A 21,456-nucleotide genomic window follows, 5' to 3' on the forward strand; every position below is an offset into this window, starting at 1 on the left:
CAGCTATTATATAAACCATACACCTATCCAGATCCTTGACATGTTTTACTTGCAAATTGTATAAGGTCCTCATTGAGAAGCTCCATTTTCAGACTGCTTTTCCAGAACTATATGCAGATTGTTCTCAGACCTGGGTCCTCGACATATTTTCTTTAATGAACTCAATTGATTTTTTCTTGTCGCAATTTATTTCAGCCAACAGTTTTCCCATATATTTTTAATTTCTCTTACCACCAAGATTTAATAGATATGCATCAACTAAAGAATTCAGCTTTTCTTTTTCTGACAGCCTTTCTTAGAGCTGCTTTTATAGCTCTATTTCTCAAGCTATAGATCATTGCATTGAGTGTTGGAGGCAAAACTGTGTACATAATAGAGAGAAAAATATCCAGTGTACTTGGAGAGTCAGAAGGTGGCTGGAAAAACTCAATGCCACATGTAGAAATAAATAAAATGACAACAGCACGGTGGAGAAGGCAAATGGAAAAGGCCTTAGCTCTGCCCTCAGGAGATGGCATCCTCAGCACAGTAGAGAATATCTGGATATAGGACAGTCCAATTAATGTGACACAAAGAAATGCCAAAATACTCAACAAGTCAGTGACACCAACTTTGCTGGTATACTCATTAGAACAAGAGATTTTCAGGAGTTGGGGGATGTCATAAAAGAACTGGTGAATGATACGGGAACCACAAAAGTGCATGGAGAAAGTGGCAATTGTGTGCATGACACTAGAAATGACCCCACTGATCCAGACACCTACAACTCCACGAACACAGGTGCTGGCATCCATGATGATTTCGTAGTACAGTGGAAGGTAGATGGCCAGGTAGCGATCATATAAGACATCACTGTGAGCATAAAAAGTTCAGGGCCAGCACAGTGAGTGAAAGCAAAACACTGCACTATGCGTTGCCCGAGGGAAATGTAGCCACTATGCATGAAAAAGCTGGAAATGGACCTTGGTACAGTCATGGAAATGTAGCACAGATTCAAGAAGGAGAGATGTTTCAGGAAGAAATACATGGGTGAGTGGAGACTATTGTCCATGGAAATTGCTGTGATAATGAGGATATTACCTGTTAAGACCACCAAGATCAGGGAAACATGGATGAGTTCTAGCTCAGGCTTGTCTGAAAATCCCATCAGAACAAACCCACTCAGTGAAATTAGCCATAGTCCTTAATTCCCCTGTATTGTTGCCTGCAAAACAAACTGGAGCCATGAAACAAAATTGGAAGTTAGTTAACCTCTTAACCTAGCTTGGATTCAATTAAGTTTGGCAAGAAGCCATTTAAGATAATAACACTTCATCACAAATATGAAGTAGTTCTGTATACTGATAACTTCGTCAAGCAATTTTAATATGCTTTGATTTAGTTAGGGAAACATGGGTAAACAAAGTCCTAAATTTAGTACTGCCCATTTCATCAAAGAGGATGAAAATTGAATGTACATAACAAAATTTATAAGATCTTTAAAGTACAGAATTTTATTAATAGAGGTCCAGAACAGTCAATGTTCATTTACATTAAAAGTGTTTCAGTCCACACAATTGCATTTATAAATGTTTCTTAGCTTCCCATTCTCTGTCATGAATCATTCTACCTAATCATACGACATTCTATCTACAATTGATTTATAAGTGCAATTTAATTTTTATATATGAGGGAAATATTCATTTTTCTATGTATTTTCTCTTTAAATGAAACTATGAAACTCAAAATTGATATTATTTATGCAATAATTATGATATATAAATAATCATTATCATTCATACAAAACATCATAAAACTCATCTGAAAAATTTTATTTTACAAATAAAATGAAAAATTAAAATTTCCCAGTGTAACTTTTTAGACATAACATATCTAATATGCACTTGAAAATATAATTTACTGGAATTCTTAATTAAATTATTAAATAAATATGAATTGTATTTTTGTACCCAATTATTATTTAAGAACAAAAGTAAAATAATTAATACTGTTAATTATTAATAAAGATAACCAGTGCTTTCATACATCTGAAAATGAAAATGTAGATCCCCAAATCATATAGTGTTATAAACCAATGTTATATCAATAAAATAATATTAAAAATATTAAATATAATGCTTATTTTATATAAATACAGAACAAGCATAAAACACACAAGCAGTATGGTCTAATTTGTGCATTCTCTATGGAAAGGAGCAAATTATTTAGCAAAAGTCTTGAAATTTTCTGTGTTAAACCACAAAAAATTGTATCTAGATGACAATCTAAATAATCTTCTGAATAAATCATATTTAGAAAACTATGTTCATTTAAAAAGTAGTGTTGCAGCAAAAAAAAAAAATTGACTGTAACCTGTCCAGAGCATGCGCAGTGTTGCGCAACCACTAGCGTCAAGTTGTCTCAAGCCCCTCATTCCAATCCTTAGCCCTTCTCTTTTCGTGCCTATGAATCCCGCTGGTTGGGACAGTAACCTACCATCAAATTAACTGAGAATTTATTTAAGTTTGAGATTGAAACAATTTTGCACTAATGAGGGAGCCCCTTGCATATCAAGTAAAATTTACTTAAAATTTGATTCACTCTTATTGTGTATGCACATATGTTTGTGTATTCCATAGGAATATCAAAATACTGTTATATTATACCAAATATTTTACATTTAGACAATATTGGAGAGAGACTGAAAATGACACCTAACATCTCTAGAAATAAAAATGACACATTGACTCATCCAGGCATAATCTCTTTTAACTGATACTTCATAGGTGAGTTTTCTGGAGGCTCTAAGAACTTCTATTTCTATGTATCTGGGAGAAGGTTGCTTATTTTTCTTCTTGGAACCCAATAAAAACAATATATTCCACATGCATGAAAATATTTTGCTTGATTTAACTGGAACTATTTTGTTTGGTCTTACCATTACTTTAAATCAACTATTATTGGGGCCTCCCAGGTGGTGCAAGAGATTAAGACGCAGCACTACGAAGCTATCCGCAGCCACTGCAGCAAGAGTTCAATCCCAGGCCACCCATATGGTGCAGCAGACCGCTCCTGTCTTGCCCGCTGTTCCCTTCAGCAGTGTATTTCAGTGAATCTGCTTATTTTGCTTCCCTCTCTGTCTCTGGTAAATCTTCTCACCTCCCTCTATCTCTGGCCTGCACCCCAGCATTCATATGCATAAATAAATAAATCTTTAAAAAATAAATTGACTATTGTAATAATTTAAACAGTGGATATATAGTGGAATTAAATGCAAATTTTGTTTTCATATTCTAAATTTTACTATCTTTTCTGCATTTTGGAAAAAAATATACTATTATTATTATTATTATTATTATTATTATTATAAAGATTTACTCATGCATATAAGAGCTGGGTACAGGCCAGAGGTGTGGGGGATGAGAGGATATACCAGAGACAAAGTGGAGAACAGTACAGGCAGAATGACTGAAATACACTGCTGAGGGGAGCAGTGGGTGAGACAGGAGAGGTCTGCTGTGCCATGTGGGTAGTAGCTCCCTGGCCCAGGATAGAACTCACTCTGTAGTGGCTGTGGATGGTTTCATAGATTAATCCCTTGTGCCACCAGGGAGGCCCTATAATTATTTTAACATTATACATATAGAAATGCATATTTATGTATAATTTATACATAAATTGTGCGTTTGTGGGTAGGTGAAAAAATCTTTGTTACATTATGGATTATTAATATCTAACTAGTAGCTACTATACAGTTACCTCAATTTTAACACCGAGTGAAGAAACAAGGGGAAAAAAAGAGACATTTTTAGGTAATATTTCAGGATAATTTTGCCTTTCATTATGTGCTGTTACTTTAAGAGAGAAGATGAAGAGTGCCATTTTTTTCTTCTCTGAAGCCCTACATTTAATAAAGATCCAGATTTTTACATCTTTCATTCTACTATTTCATTGCATCCAGCTTCTTCACTGTCTTTTAGATAAGGAGGCATTCAATGTCTACCAATACTATCAAAGTTTTTGGTGAATTTTCATGTTTTTAAAATTAATATTTAAAATTTAAGTAGATATAATGTTTTTAAAGCATAGCAAAAGTCCTTATTCAGTGTATGAACTGTGATATCTAATGATGTTTACTAGCTATTTGCTTTGAAAATATTTTTCTCTATGTTTAAAAAAGTCCATTAACATGTACAGTCAAGAATTTTTCTGAATTTTCTCTACCCCAGAATTTAGGATTAGAAGAAATCAGAAGGCTGAATTAGTGGTAATGACAAGAAGCACAGTCTCTTATCATGGTCTATCAATTTTTATTTGTCATTTCTTTATGATCCTTAGTTTGTGAAGATTAACTATTTGGTTACTTTACTCTTATTAATATGTTTGATTCATTCCCAATTTTTTTTTAACTTTTCCACCATAATTGAACAATTTATCTGTGATTTCTGATGTGGAAGCCCCTCGTATTGCTTATAATTGGCAACTGTAAGAGTCAATGAGTAATATTAGTACAAGGAGTATCAGAGTGTCATCCCGACACACATTCACACTGTATTACTTCCAAGATGGTTACATCATGAAAGGCATTGCTAGGGCGATGGGAACTGTATGCAACAAAATGTTTCTGGAAATGAAGTTTACAATGTTATCTACCAGATTCATAATTTCTGTTTAAATAACCAAAGCTCATATATACTATTTCATATTTTACAAGTTAAATAGAAATGGCTCATCTCTCATTAACTCAAACCAGTAATTTATTGCAATTTCATATTTCTGTGTAATCTATCCTTTTAGAACTAAAGGAAACTCACCAGAGCATATTCAAAAAATTCTTTCTCCTACAGAAGGAGAAGCTGTCAGTGTGGGTGGGCAGCTGACATTTAGTTCAAAGTCCTGATCTCTGAAGTCAGTCACATTCAGAAAATTCTGAACTGAGCAAAAAACCTAAGCCCCTTTCAACCCTTCTTTGTCTTCTGGAGGTTAAACTATGAAGTCACTTTGGCATAAGCAGGGTGTCTGTACTGTGGGCATTTGATTCTTGATCAATGCCCCGGGACTAAAACTTGCAATTACACTCATTGTTTCTGCAGAGTATTTTTCTGTTGAGTTGATTTAATGATTTTACCCAGTTACCTAGAATTTCACTAGGTTATGAAGGTATGACCTAAAGCATGGGGAAAGAAGCATAGACCATAGAATATTGACATGTAGCTTAATGAAAACTTGGAACAATAAAATGTATGAGAGAAAACAGAGGCAATTAGTATTATTAACACCAGCCTTAGAGATGACTCTGGGGATTGGACTCCAACATCAAGGAGTGGGGGAAACAGAAATAAACAAGTGTGACTGCATCAAACTAAAGAACTTCTGCACAGTGAAAGAAACCATTAGAAGAAATAGATGACCTACTAATGGGAGAAGATATTTACAAACTGAATATCAGATGAGGAATTAATCTAAAAATTATAATCAACTCATACAATTCAACATAAAAAAGAAATCAGTCTTATTAAAAATTATCAGCAGATCTCAACAGGTTCTCTCTGCAGATGACAGATAGCCAACAGTCTCATGAAAAGATGTTAGGTTCCTCTATTGTGGAATAAGTGCATCAAAGTCACAACCACATCCAATCTCAATCTTGTGAGAGGCTAATATGTAAAATTATAAAAAAGTAAAAAAAAAAAAAAAACTTATGAGAGGCCATTATCCAGAAGACAAGACAGCACAGGTGCTGGAGAAGAGGTGAAGAAAATGTATCATAAACTGTTACATTGATGCAACTATCATGGAGAACAATATGCAGATTTACCAAAAAATTAAAAATAGATCTATTGAATGATCCAGTAATTCCACTCTTGGTTTACATTCAAAGAACGTGGAAGCAGTAATTTTGGAAGATAGATTTACCTTCAGCTCATTACCACCTGTCAACACAGCAAAGAGTGCCTATCAAAGAATGATGACTAAAGGACATGTGGTAGATATACACCACTATAAGGCTCAGTGCTATCACCACCATAGCCTGAGTTTGATCCCCGGTCAGGGAGCTACCCACATGGTGCAGCAGACCTCTCCTGTCTCACCTGCTGCTCCTCTAGGCAATGTACTTCAGTAGATCTGCCTGTTCTGTTCCCCACTCTGTGTCTAGTAGTCCTCTCAACCCCCACACCTCTGGCTCATACCCCAGTTCTTCTACACAGAAATAAATAAAATCTTTAAAAAATGAAAGCCTATATACATGGAAAGAAACTATTTTCCAAACAAAAAGATATTCCACAGAATGGGAGAAGATATTTACACCTCACATATCAAAAAAAAAAAAAAAAAAGGTTCAAATCCAAAATGTAATTAACTCAAAACTTCGAGAACAAAAAATTGATAGGCCAATTAATAAAGGGACAGAGGATCTGAACAATGACTGTTTCAAAGATAAACAGATGGCCAATACTTTCAGAAAAAAATTGTTCATCATGTCATATCTATAAGGAAATGCAAAGTTTGGTATCACCTCACAACTGTGAGAATGACCATTCTCCAAAAAAGAAGCAACAAATGTTGGGGGGCAGGGGTGTGTTGCTGAGATAATGGAAATTTCTTTTTTAGATTTTATTTATTTATTTATACAAGCACTGGGTACAGTCAGAAGCTTGGGAGCGTGAGAGAATTCACCAGAGCCAGAGTGGGAGCAGAACAGGCAGACTGACAATACACTGCTGAGGGGAGCAGTGGGCGGCAGGAGAGATCTGCACTCCATGTGGGACCCTCGCCTGGCAGCTGAGGATTGAACCGGTGCTGCAGAGGCTGCAGGAAGCTTTGCAGCCCAGCTCTCAACCACCATGCCACCAGGGAGGCCCTGAGATAATGGAATTTTTATACATTCTTGGAGGAAATGTAAGTTGTGCAGTCATTAAGGAAACTATGGTCCTCAAAAAATTAAAATTAATAATTTCATTTGATCCAGTTATCCCATTTAACCAAGAAATACAAAAACACAAATTCAGAGAGATGTGCACCACCATCCTTATGCAGTGTTATTAGCAATAGCTAAGATCTGGAAACAACCTCAGTGCCCAGGAACAGATGATCGGCTGAAGAAGACAAGGTTGATGCACATGATGGATCCCACAGGTGTAAGAGGCTGGAATGTTACCTTTGTCACAACCTTGATAAGCCTCAGATTTTTATGTTCAGTGAAATGAATCAGAGAAAGACCAACGCCATATGATTTCATGCATGTGTTATATACAGAGGAGACAAAGACCAAATAAAACAAAAAGTAAACTTTAGGAGCAATTAGTGGTTACCAAAGGGAAGAGGGAAAAGGAGTGGGTCACTCAGGTAAAATGTGTCAATTATATGGAGGACAGAATTGGAGCTTTAGTGCTGAACTTAATGATGTATATACGCAAGCTGATTTTTAATTATGCACACCTGAAATATCTATGGTTTTATAATGCAGTGTTGTGTCCATTAAGGAAATGGATTTGAATATTAAAAAGAAAGATTTAAAAACCATTACACTAAAAATTCATGGAGGACAGAATTTTTAAAGATATGAACAAATGCAAAAGGCATTCCAGTCATAGATTGGAAAGTACCATCTTTTTATTTTTCTACTTAATCTATGAATTTAATATCTTGCAATTGGTAAACCGGCTCTAAAGCTTATATGGATGTAGACTCTAGAGAAGCATAGACAATGTGGAAGATCAGAGTTGGAAAACTTAGTCTTTAGTATACTAAAGTACTGTGAAATTATGGTTATTAATAGAGTTTAACATTATAAGCATGAATACATACATCATCTCAGCATATTAGAATTGGTACCTATATCATCAGTTGACATAACACAGGTGAAATTCATCAGGAAACAACAGTTGTCAGTGATCCTGGGTCAGGGGGATAGCTCTTTGAATAAAATGAACCCCAACATCTACCTATACTTTATGCAAAGATAATTTTAAAAAGGATCATTGAATGCAAATAATAAAGCAGTAACCATTTACTGTAATTATTAACTTGTCTAGTTAGGGCCTCCCTAGTGGCCCAAGGAGTTAAGTCTAGCAAAGTGAAGAAATCCACAGCCATTGCAGCACAATTGCAATCCCTAGCCAAGTAGCTGACCCACATTGTGCAGCAGACCTCTCCTGTCTCACCTGTTGCTCCATTCAGCAGTGTATTTCAGTGGATCTGTCTGTTTCACTCCCCACTCTGTCTCTGGTGAATAATCTCACCCTCCTCACCTCTGTCTTACACCCCAACTATTGTATGCAGAAATAAATGAATATTTAAAAATAAATAAATAAACAAAATAAATTGTCTATGTTATTTATAGTTTCAATAGCATATTCTACTTTCAGATTTATTTTACATACTGCCAATTTTTTTCATTGTTTATTATATCTGAAGTTTTTATCATTATTTATCTGGACAATATTTTTTCAATATTGTCTATTGTCCCTGCCTTCAAGGCATGGAAGAATAGATCTAGTAGTTATTTTGAGAACCTCAATAAATTTTAACGTATTAATAATCTTTAGCATGGTAAGCCTTCCTGTTCTATCACTTATGATTCAATCTCTTTCTCATGATATTTTATCACTTTGTTTCATTTTCTTATTTGCTGGAATACCATAGTTTCATGTTAGAAAATCTATCATCCAGAAAGGTATCAGAGGGAGGGAGGGAGGAGAACAGGGGACTGAGGTGATGATGCACGGGTGCATTGGGGTAGGAAATTCTATGGGGACTATGTCTGGAGGGGGGGAGAAAATACTGTTTAAAAATGAACAATGATATAAAAATTTAAAAAAGAGGAACTTTGATCAAAAATCAAGGAAAAAAAAAAGAAAATCTATCTTCCAATTCACTAATTCTGTCTTTGTTTTATGTACTAATTTATTTCTACATTGATTTTCAAATTTTGAGCACTACACATTACACTCATCCTCATATAAATACTGTTTAACATATTTTTCAATATATCTATTCTGTTGGTAACATATGATTACCCTTGAATAATATTTGTACTCCAACTTCCTCAATGCACAATCATGAGCTACATGCACTAAACAGATAATAGCTCACATCTTTGAAATATTTCCCTTGCAAATTGCCTATAATCCACACTGAGAAACAAAAATTCAGGCAAATTTTGCAGAACTATCTGGAAGTTGTTCCCATATTTCAGTCCCCTATTAATTTTTGCTTGTCTTCAGCTAATCTTTGCTTGTCTCAATTTATTTAAGTCAAAAGTTTTCTCAAAAATAATAAATGATCAGAAGAATGAAATTGAGTCCCTAAAGAGGGAAAGGAAAGAAATGCAGGTAATCAAAGGACTAATGGAGGAGCTGAACAACTCTGGGAAAAGCAATGAAAGCAGAACAGATGAAATGGAAGAACAAATAAGTACTCTCGAAGACGCAGAAATAAAAAGAACCAAAACAGAAAAGGAAAGAGAAGTACAAGGGAAAAAGAAAGAAGAAAGACTTCGGGAACAATCTGACTCTATGAGGAAAGGAAATGTAAGAGTTATAGGAATCCCAGAAGGAGAGGAGAGAGACATAGGAACAGAGAAAATATTCAAGGAAATAATTGAAGAGAACTTCCCAAACATGAAGAAGGAGCTGAAAATAGACACACAAGATGCAAGAACACCAAATTTCCATGATGAAAGGTAAAATAGAGCAAGACACATAATAGTAAACCTCCCAAGAATCCAAGAGAAGGAAAAAAAAATAATGAAGATGACAAGAAGGAAGAAACAGATAACATACAAAGGAAAACCAATCAGACTGATATCAGACCTCTCTGAAGAAACACTATGGGCAAGGAGAGAGTGGAGGGACATAGTCAACAAAATCCAAGGCAACAAATACCAACCAAGAATACTTTATCCTGCAAAGTTTTCCTTCCTCTATGAAGAAAGAATAAGGAACTTCCCAGAAAAACAGAAACTCCAGAATTTCATTACAACTAAACCCCCACTCCAAAATATACCACAAGGAATCCTAAAACTGGAACCAACAGAGAGATGAATGAGAATGAAATAAGACAAAAATAAAACCACAGAAAAGACAAACAAAATGGCAAATACAGTTGTCAACATATCAATATTAACTCTAAATGAAATGCACTAAACTCGTCAATAAAAAGACACAGAGTCGCAGGCTGGATTAAGAAACAAAACCCAACCTTTTGCTATCTCAAGGAAACAAATTTAGATACAAAAGACAAAAATAGACTAAAAGTAAAAGGAGGGAAAACAATCCTACAAGCAAATGGACCAAATAAGAAGGCAGGAACAGCTATACTTATATCAGATAAAACAGATTTCAAACTCAGAAAGGTAAAAAGAGACCCCAACAGTCACTACATTATGATCAAGGGGATAATATTTTAAAAGGAAATAACACTCATTAACATATACTCACCAAATGAAGGAGCACCAAAATATATCAGACAACTGTTGTCATCTCTGAAAACAAACATCAGAAAAAATACATATGTAGTAAGAGATTTCAACACACCACTATCAACAATGGATAGATCAACAAGACAAAAAATAAATAAGGACGCTAAAGCTCTAAACAAGGAACTAGACCTCTTGTGCTTAAAAGATATCTATAGAACACTGTACCCAACAAAATCTGAGTACACATTTTTCACCAGTGCACATGGGATCATTCTCCAGGATCAATCACATACTGGGACACAAGACAAAAATCAACAGGAATACCAAGATTGAAATCATACCAATCATCTTCTCTGACCATGAAGGCATCAAACTAGAAATAAAACATAAAAAGAAGGCAAGGGACTCTCCTACCTCATGGAGATTGAAACCCACACTACTGGAAGACCATTGGACTGATGAGGAGATCAAAGAAGAAATTAAAAAATACTTTGAGTTGAACAACAAGGACAACACCAATTTCCTAAATGAATGGGATGCGGCAAAAGCAGTAATAAGAGGAAAATATATAGCAACAGAGGCTCACATCAAGAAACAAGAAAGAAGTCAAAGAAACAACCTAATCTCACAGCTCAAGAACAAGGAAAAGAATGACAAAAAACCCTGAAACAAGCAGAATAAAGGACATAATAAAAATCAAAACTGAAATAAATGAATTAGAAACTAAAAAATAATCCAAAAGATCAATGAAACTAAAAGTTGTTTCTTCAAAACTATAAAAAAAATAGACAAACCCATAGCCAGACTCACAAGGGAAAAAAACAGAAGAAAGCGCAAATAAATACACTCACAAATGAAAGAAGAGAAATCACAACAGACACAGCAGAAATTAAAAGAATAATCAGAAATTACTATGAACAGTTATATACAAACAAGTTCAACAATCTAGTAGAGAAGGACAAATTCCTAAAACTTTACAATGACCCAAATCTAGATAAAGAAGATATAGAACAACTAAACTGCCCAATTACAAGCAGTGAAATTGAAATGGTAACCAACTCTCACCAAAAAGAATAGCCCAGGGCCAGATGGATTTACAAATGAATTCTAACAAACATTCAGAAAAGAACTAGTGCCTATCCTTTACAAACTCTTTCAAAAATTGAGAAGGAAGGGATAATACCAATCACATTCTATGAAGCCAACATTACACTAATACCAAAACCAAACAAGGACAACACAAAAAAAGAAAACTACAGGCCAATCTCCCTTATGAACACTGATGCAAAAATCCTCAATAACATTTTAGCTAACAGAATCCAACATTGTATCCATACAATAATTCACCATGACCAAGTAGGATTTATTCCAGATACACAAGGATGGTTCAACATCCAAAAATCAATCACTGTAATCCAATACATCAACATAAAAAATATAAAAACCATATGCTAATATCAATAGATGCTGAGAAAGCTTTTGACAAACTACAACACCAATTTATAATAAAGGCCCTTGAAATTATTGAGATACTAGTAATATACCTCAACATTATAAAGACCATATATGACAAGCCTATAGGCAATATCACTCTCAACAGTGAAAAGTGGAAAGATTTGTAATAAGACAAGGATGTCCACTCTCACCACTGCTTTTCAATATAATTTTGGAAGTCCTAGCCAGAGCAATAAGACAAGAGAAAGACATACAAGGAATCCAAATAGGTAAGGAAGAAGTCAAACTATCACTATTCGCAGATGATATGATATTATACATAATTAACCCCCAAAACTCCACAGAAAATCTAATAAATCTAATCTGTCAGTTTAGTAAAGTAGCAGAATCGAAAATCAACACACAAAAATCAGTAGCCTTCCTATACACAAACAATAAATGTGAAGAAGAAACAAAAAAACACCCCGTTTATTATTTAAACAAAAAAAATCAAATATGTGGGAATAAACCTAACAAAAGAGGTAAAGGACCTATACAAAGATAAGTGTAAAACACTGTTAAAAGAAATAGAAGAAAACACAGAGAAATGGAAAGACATCCCCTGCTCATGGATTGGAAGAATTAACATTGTCAAAATGACCATCTTACCAAAAGCAATTTACAGATCCAATGCTATGCCAATAAAAATTTCAATGACATTCTTCAAGAAAATAGAACAAATATTGATGAAATTCATATGGATCCAACAAAAACCCCAAAGAGCCAAAGCTCTCCGGAAAAGAAAAAAAGAAGGGAATGGAGGTATCACACTGCCAGACTTCAAACTCTACTACAAAGTCATAATCATTAAAACTGCATGGTATTGGAACAAGAACAGACACACGGACCAATGGAACCAAATAGAAAATCCAGAAATAAACCCACAGATTTGCAGTCCACTAATCTTTGATGAATGAGCAAAGAATATGCACTGAAGCAAAGAAAGTTTGTTCAATAAATGGTGCTGGGAAAACTGGGTCGCTACATGCAAAAGAATGAAGCTTGACCACTACCTCACACCATGCACAAAAACCAACTCAAGATGGATTAAAGAACTAGACATAAGACCTGAAACCATAAAATACATAGAAGTAAATATAGGCGTAACACTACAGGACATGCACCGCAAAGACATCTTACAGACACATCACCCAAAGCAGTGATAGTGAAGGCAAAGATAAACAGCTGGGACTACATCAAATTAAAGAGCTTCTGCACAGCAAAAGAGACAATAACCAAAACAGAGAAACCCCACCGACTTGGAGAACATTTTTGCACAAACACTAATGATAAAGAACTGATCACAAAAATCTACAAAGAGCTGATGAGACTCAAAAAAACAAAGAAAATAATCCAGTCAAAAATGGGCAGAAGAGCTAAAAAGAAACTTCTCCAAAGAGGAAATGCAAATGGCTAACAAGCATTTGAAAAAGTGTTCAACATCACTTGTAATCAGGGAAAGGCAAATCAAAACTACAATGAGATACCCTCTTATAACTGTGAGAATGGCACATATTTAAAAACCTTGCAACAGAAAATGTTGGTGAGGTTGTGGAGAAAAAGGAATTCTCCTGCATTGCTGGTGGGAGTGCAAATTGGTCCAACCTCTATGGAGAGCTGTGTGGTCATTTCTTGACCTACTAAGGGTAGAGATTCCATATGATCCAGGAATTCCACTCCAAGGTGTTTAGCCAAATGACACAGAAACATTAATTCCAAAGGGCACCTGCACCCCTATATTTATAGCAGCAGTATTTACAATAGCTAAGCTATGGAAACAACCCAAATGCCCAAAAATAGATGACTGGATCAAGAAGATATGGTACATATACACAATGGAATATTACTCAGCAATCAAAAAAGATAAACATGCAGTTTGCAGCAACATGGATGGAGCTAGAATGGATCATGCTCAGTGAAATAAGTCAGAATGAAAAAGAAGAATACTGGATGGTCTCACTCATAACAGGAATTTAGAAAACCTAAATAAGGGACCAGGAAAAAGACTAATTAATACAAAGTAAAAATCAAAATCAACAAGCAACTATAAACCACAGACACACTATGGTGGGGAGGGGAAGCTGGGGGTGGAAAAAGGAAGGACTAGGGTCAAAATAAGGGGGTTTACAATTGTGTGGAGAATATAACCAAAATGAAAATGCATACATTGTGCAAAAATGAAAAATTATGTAAGAATTATACAGAATAAAATATTTTTTTAAGAAAAATGGTTAGGTATATGTGTGTGGGTGGTGGGAGATTTTGGGTGTGGATGTGTGTGCATTTATGTCTTTGTGTGTATTACAAAGGAATATTGTAATACTGTTAAACCAAGTAATGTTATATATAAAAGTATTGAAGAGAGACTTTAAAGACAATGACTGACAATTCTAGACATAGAGTGACACCTTTACTCAGCCAGCCATCCTCTCTTGTAACCGAAACATACCAGGTGAGGTTTGTGTAGGCTCCAAGAACCTCTTTTTTGTGTGTCTGGAGAAGGTTGCTTATTTTTCTTTATGGAATCCAACAAAAATGGTATATGCCTTATGCATGAAATTATTGCTTGATACACCCAGAACTGTTTTGTTTGGTCTTATTTTTTAATATAAAGCAACTATTGTTAATAATTTGTACAGCAACCATATAGTGGAATTATGCACAATTTTTGTTTTTGTCTTTGAAATTCTTTCTTTTCTGCCTGGAGAAGAACTGTATTTTTTTTTAATATTACATATATGTGTGAATATAGGTATATATTTGCGTATAATTTATATACTAACCCAATTATCTGTGTTTGTGTGTGTGTGTGTTAAAACAAATGTCACATTATGGACTATAAATATCTAACTAGTAGTTAATATACTGTAACCATAACTATGATACCAAAAGAAGAGCAGTGGAAAACAAGAGATTTGAAGTATCTCTTATGTTGATTTTTAGGTATTATTATCAAAATAATTTTGCCTTTTTTTCATAAGCTGTGACCTTAGTAAGAAGATAAAGATTGTCCCTTTCTGTTCTATGAAAGTCCTCCATTCAGGAGCAACATATTCGGCAAACTTCAAGACAGCAAATGCCAACCAAGAATACTTTACCCTGCAAAGCTCTCCTTTCTCTACGAAGAAGAAATGTGGACCTTCTCAGACAAAAAGAAACTCCAGAAATTCATTACAACTAAACCCCTCTCCAAAAAATTCTACAAGAAGTCTTAAAGCCAAAACCAACAGAGGAATGAACGAGAAGAACAGAATAAAGCAAGGAATAAAATCACAAAAAGTCAAACAAAATGGCCAAGACAGATGCCAACATATCAATATTAACTCTAAATGTAAATGGATTAAACTCATCAATAAAATGACACAGAGTGGCAGGCTGGATTAAATAACAAAATCCAACCTTCTGCTGTCTCCAGGAAACACATTCAACAACAAAAGATAAATATAGATCTAAAGTAAAAGGTTTGAAAACAATCCTACAAACAAATGGACCAAAAAAGAAAGCAGGAACAGCCATACTTACATCAGATGAAATAGGCTTCAAATTAAAAAAGGTAAAAAGAGACATAGATTGACACTACATTATAATCAAGGGGACAATACATCAGGAAGATATAACAATCATCAACATATACTCACCAAATGAAGGGGCACCAAAATATATCAGACAATTATTATAAGCTCTGAAAACAGACATTAAAGAAAATACATATATAGTGGGAAACTTAAGCACTCCACTCACCAATGGACAGATCAATGAGACAGAAATAATAAACAAAGACACTAGAGCTCTAAATAAAGACATAGAACTCATGGTCTTAACAGACATCCATAGGACACTGCACCCAAAAAAATCCGGTACATATTTTTCTCAAGTGCGCATGGATCATTCTCCCGAATCGATCACATACTGGGCCACAAGACAAACATCAACAGATACATGAAGATCAAAATCATTCCAACTATCTTCTCCGATCATAAAGGAATCAAGCTAGAAATAAATCATGAAAAGAAAACAAGGAACCCTCCCACTTCATGGAGATTGAAATCCACACTACTGGAAGACCACTGGACAAATGAGGGGATCAAAGAAGAAATTAAAAAATACTTTGAGTTGAATGACAAGGAGGATAGCACTTTCCAGAATGTATGGGATGCAGCACAAACAATAATAAGAGGAAAATATATAGCAAAACAGGCTCACATCAAGAAACAAGAAAGAACTCAAAGAAACAACCTAATCTCACATCTCAAAAAGGTAGAAAAAGAACAAAAAAAAAACCTCTAAAGCCAGTAGAAGAAAGGAAATAATAAAAATCAAAGCAGAAATAAATGAATTGGAAATTTTAAAAAAATCCAAAATATCAATGAAACCAAAAGTTGGTTCTTTGAAAAAAATAAACAAAATAGACAAACCTATAGCCAGGCTCACAAAGAAAAAATGGGAGAAAACACATATAAATAGGATTGCAAATGAAAGAGGAGAAATCACAACAGACTCAGTAGAAATCAAAAGAATAATCAGAGATTACTATGAACACTTATATGCAAACAAATTCAACAACCTAGAAGAGATGGACAAATTCCTAGAACAATATAATCATCCAAAGCTGGACAAAAAAGAAATAGAACACCTAAACAGACCAATTACAAACAGTGAAATTAAGTCAGTAATCAAAGCACTCCCTCAAAACAAAACCCAAGCCCAGATGGCTTCACAAATGAATTCTACCAAACGTTCAGCAGTGAATTAGTGTCTATCTTACACAAACTCTTTCAAAAAATTGAAAAAGAAGGAATAATACCAAATATGTTCTATGAAGCCAACATTACACTAATACCAAAACCTAACAAAGACAACACAATGAAAGAAAATTACAGGCCAATCTCCCTAATGAACACTAATGCAAAAATCCTCAACAAAATCATTGCCAACAATGTATCAAAGGGATAGTATACCACGATCAAGTGGGATTCATCCCAGGGGAGCAAGGATGGTTCGACATACAAAAATTGATCAGTGTAATCCAACACATCAACAAAAAGAAAAACAAAAACCATATGATCATATATGTAGATGCTGAGAAAGCTTTTGACAAAGTCCAACATCCATTTATGATGAAGGCCCTTGAAATTCTCAGGATAGAAGGAACATACCTTAACATGATAAAAGCCATATATGACAAACCCACTGCCAACATTATTCTCAATGGCGAAAGCAGAAGGCCTTTCCTTTAAGATCAGTAACAAGAAACAAGGATGTCCTTTCTCACCACCGCTCTTCAATGTAATACTGGAGGTTCTAGCCAGGGCAATAAGACAAGTGAAAGACACACAAGGAATCCAAATAGGGAAAGAAGTAAAACTATCACTATTTGCAGATGATATGATAGTATACATAGAGAACCCTAAAAACTCCACAGGAAAACTACTCAAAATAATCAACCAGTTCAGTTAACTAGCAGGATACAAAATCAACACAAAAAAATCAATAGCCTTCCTATACACAATCAATCAAAGAAGAAGAAATCAAGAAAACCATCTCTTTTATAATGAAACCAAAAAAAAAATCAAATACTTGGGAATAAACCTAATAAAAGAGGTGAAAGGCCTATACAAAGAAAATTATAAAACACTGTTAAAAGAAATAGAAGAAGACACAAAGAAATGGAAAGATATTTCCTGCTCATGGACTGGAAAAATCAACATTATTAAAATGATCATCCTCCCAAAAGCAATATACAGATTCAGTGCTATTCCAGTAAAAATCCCAATGACATTCTTTAAAGAAATAGAACAAATGCTGATGAAATTCATATGGAACCACAAAAAAACACGAATAGCCAAAGCCCTACTGATGAAAACAAAGGAGAAAGGAGGCATCATCACACTTCCAAACTTCAAGCTATACTACAAAGCCATAATAATTAAAACAGGAGTAGGGAGAGGGGTGAGAGGGATGAAGGGAGGAGCACAGGGGGCTGTGGTGATGGTTCATGGGTGCCTTGGGGTAGGAAATTCTATAGGGACTCAATCTGAGGGGGTGGGGGTAGGAAAAATTGTCTAAAAAATGTAAAAAAAGATAAATGTTAAAATAAAAAAAATTTAAAAAAAAGAAAGTCCTCCATTCAAAGAAGATTCAGAATTTTACTTCTTTCGTTCTACTATTTCCTTCTCTCCAGCTTATTATCTGCCTTATTTCAAAGGGGTCATTCAAAATCTAACAATATACGACAGTATTTGTTGAATATTCATTTTTTAAACATTAATTTTTAAACTTTAGGTAGATGAACTGTTTTCATTATATAATAAAAGTTTTTGTTCAATGTATTAAGTGTGATACATCTAAGGATTTTTACCAGCTATTCTCCTTTAAAGTCTCTTTTCCTTATATTTCTAAGAATTTGGCCATTAACATGTCCTTTGCAGATTTTTTTTCTAAATTATATCTGATTCAGAAATTTCCCTGAGGATTAGAAGAAATCAGAAGGCTATGTTAATATTGTAAAAGATGTTTGGTCACTTATCATAATCTTTCAATCCATTGTTTCTGTTTGTTCCTTGTGAGGACGGAATATGTAATCACTTTATTCTCATTAATATGTCCAATTCATTCCCATATTTTTTATGTTTATATGATAAATGAGCAATTTATCTGTGATTTCTGCTGTGAAAGCACCTCTTATTTATAACTGGCAGATATAAGAGTCAATGAATAATATGAATACAAGGAGTATCAGAGTGTCATCATCCCATCACACATTTACACTGCATTATTTCTAAGATGGTTACATAATGAAAGGCATTGCCAGCAAAATGTTTCTGGAAAGGAAGGAGTTTGCAATGTTCTCTCCCAAATCCATAATTTCCATGTAAACATTAGTTTACACACAATATTTCATATTTTACAAGTTAAATATCAGAGGTTCATTTCTCGCCTATTCAAAAATCAGCCATTTATGGACTTTTCATTATTCTATCATTTTAGACCCTAAGGAAACTCACCAGACCATATTCAAATTTTCCCTCAACTGAAGAAGAAGTTGTCAGTGTAGGCAGCTGACATTTAGTTCAAAGTCCAGATCACTGAGTTCAGGCACATTCAGAAAATTATGAACTTGACAGAGAAATAAGTCCATTTCAACCCTTCTTTGGCCTCTGGAGGTTAGACTATGAAGTCACTTTGGCATAAGCAGAGTGTCTGGTGCTGTGAGTATTGGTGTTCCTGGGCAATACCCTGGGACCAAAACTTGTAATTATATTGATTGTTCCTGCAGAGTATGTCTCTGTTGAGTTGATTTAAATACCCAGTTATCTGTAATATTTCACCTTATTACAAAAATGTATACAACATGGATTAAAACCTTGAAGGTATGACCTAAAACTTGTAGAAAGCATAGACTATAAGCTCATTGACATGTACCTTAGTGAAAACTCGAAACAATAAAATACATGGGAGAAAACAGAGGCAATAATCTTATTGAGATCAGCCTTAGATATAACTCTGGGGATTGGACTCCAACAGGAGAGAAACAATCACAAAAATAAACAAAGGGGACTGCATCAAACTAAAGAGTTTCTGCACAGTGATGGAAACCATCACTAGAAGAAAAAAGATGACCACTAGTGGAAAAATATATTTATAAACTATATAAGACAAGGCATTAATATCTAAAAAATATAATCAGCTTGTACAATTCAATATAAAAAAACAGCTCTATTAAAAATGGAAAGAGGATCTGAATAGGCTCTCTATGCAGATAACAGCCAATAGTCTCATGAAAAGATGTTCAATTATTTTATTGTAGAATAGTTACATCAAAACCACAATCATATCTCATTTCAATTGTGAGAGGCCTTTATCCAGAAGGGCAAGGAAACAGAGGTGTTCAAGAAGAGGCAGAAAAAAGCCAATCTTCATACACTGGTACACTGATGCAACTACCATGGAGAACAAGATGCAGATGTCTCAAAATTAAAAATAGATCTACTTGATGATCCAATAATTCCACACTTGGCTTACATTCAAAGAACATAAAACCAGTTATTTTGAAAGATAGATTCACCTTCATGTTCATTAAAAAACTATTTATACTAGCAAAGAGGCCAAAACAACATAAGTGCATATCAGGGAAATATGACTAAAGAAGATGTGGTGGATACACAAGATGGAAACTATAGGTATAAAATGGTCAAAATTTTGCCATTTGTCACAGCCTCATGAGTCTTAGGTTATTGTGTATGTGTGTCTATATATATATATATATATATATATATATATATACACACACACAAACATAAAACTAATACATAATTATTAGTTTGTGCAGCTTTTCCAGAACTATTTAACCATTGTTGCTGGCCTGAATCCTCAATTTTAATTCTTCCATAAATTTATTTAATTTCCCTCTTCACAATTTATTTTAGCCAGGAGTTTTTCCAATATATTTTGAACTCCTTACCCAAAAATAATGAACAGAATGTCCTCAACAAGAGAGGTCAGATTTTCTCCTTTTGAAAACCTTTCTTAGGGCTGCCATTATGGCTTGATTTCTCAGGCTATAGATCATTGGGTTGACTGTTGGGGGCACAACTGTGTACATAATAGTTAGGAAAAGGTCCAGTGCACTTGGAGAGTCAGAAGGTAGCTTGAGAAACTCAAAGACCCCCGTTAAAGTGAATAAAATGACGACAGCAAGGTGGGGAAGGCAAGTGGAAAAGACCTTAGCTCTGCCCTCAGCAGATGGCATCCTCAGGACAGTAGAGAATATCTTGACGTAGGATACTCCGATGAAGGTGACACAAAGAATTGTCATAAAAGACAGAAAGGCACTGATTCCAATATCGTTGATGTACTCATTAGAACAAGAGAGTATCGTGAGATGAGGGACATCACAGAAGAACTGATGAATGATATGGGAACCACAGAAGTGCATGGAGAAAATTGCAGCTGTGTGCATGGTTCCAGAAATGACCCCACTGATCCAGACACCTAAAATTCCGAGAACACAGGTGTGAACATCCATGATAGTTTCGTAGTGCAGTGGAAGGCAGATGGCCACGTAGCGATCATAAGACATCACTGTGAGCATGGACATCTCAGCGGCAGCACAGAGAACAAAAGCAAAGCACTGCACCATGCATTCCCAGAGGGAAATGAAGCCATTGTGCATGAAAGAGTTGTAAATGGACCTGGGCACAGTCACGGAAATGTAGCACAAATCCAGAAAGGAGAGATGTTTCAGGAAGAAATACATGGGTGACTGCAGACTGTTGTCCATGGAAGTTGCGGTGATAATGAGGATATTTCCAGTTCCCGCCACCATGTATAAGACTAAGAACAGAGAAGCAAGTATGATTTCCTGCTCAGGTTTGGCAGAAAATCCCATCAGAAGAAACCCACTCATAGTGAAATTAGCCATAGTCCTTAATTTCCCAGTGATGGTGACTGCAAGACAAGTTGGGATCCATGAAAGAAAAAAGAAAGTTACTTAACCTACTAACTTACCTGGACTCAAGTTGGTCAAGAAGCCATTTGTGAAAATCACACTGCATCACATG

The 21,456-nt window shown here is 34.8% G+C and overlaps 1 protein-coding gene across 1 annotated transcript; it reads right to left on the minus strand.

The window, feature by feature from the left end:
* Positions 1 to 254: 254 nt before the first annotated feature.
* LOC119251044 (olfactory receptor 14A16-like) lies at positions 255 to 21,221 on the minus strand. The gene is made up of 2 exons (XM_037518551.1): positions 20,719 to 21,221; positions 255 to 852 (listed from the first exon to the last, which is right to left on the minus strand). The coding sequence occupies exons 1-2, from the start codon at positions 21,219 to 21,221 to the stop codon at positions 255 to 257; spliced, it is 1,101 nt and encodes a 366-aa protein (XP_037374448.1).
* Between the last annotated feature and the right edge of the window lie 235 nt (positions 21,222 to 21,456).

This window comes from Talpa occidentalis, unplaced genomic scaffold (assembly GCF_014898055.3).
Source record: "Talpa occidentalis isolate TD23 unplaced genomic scaffold, MPIMG_talOcc4v2.1 talOcc4.2, whole genome shotgun sequence".
Taxonomy (NCBI): domain Eukaryota; kingdom Metazoa; phylum Chordata; class Mammalia; order Eulipotyphla; family Talpidae; genus Talpa; species Talpa occidentalis.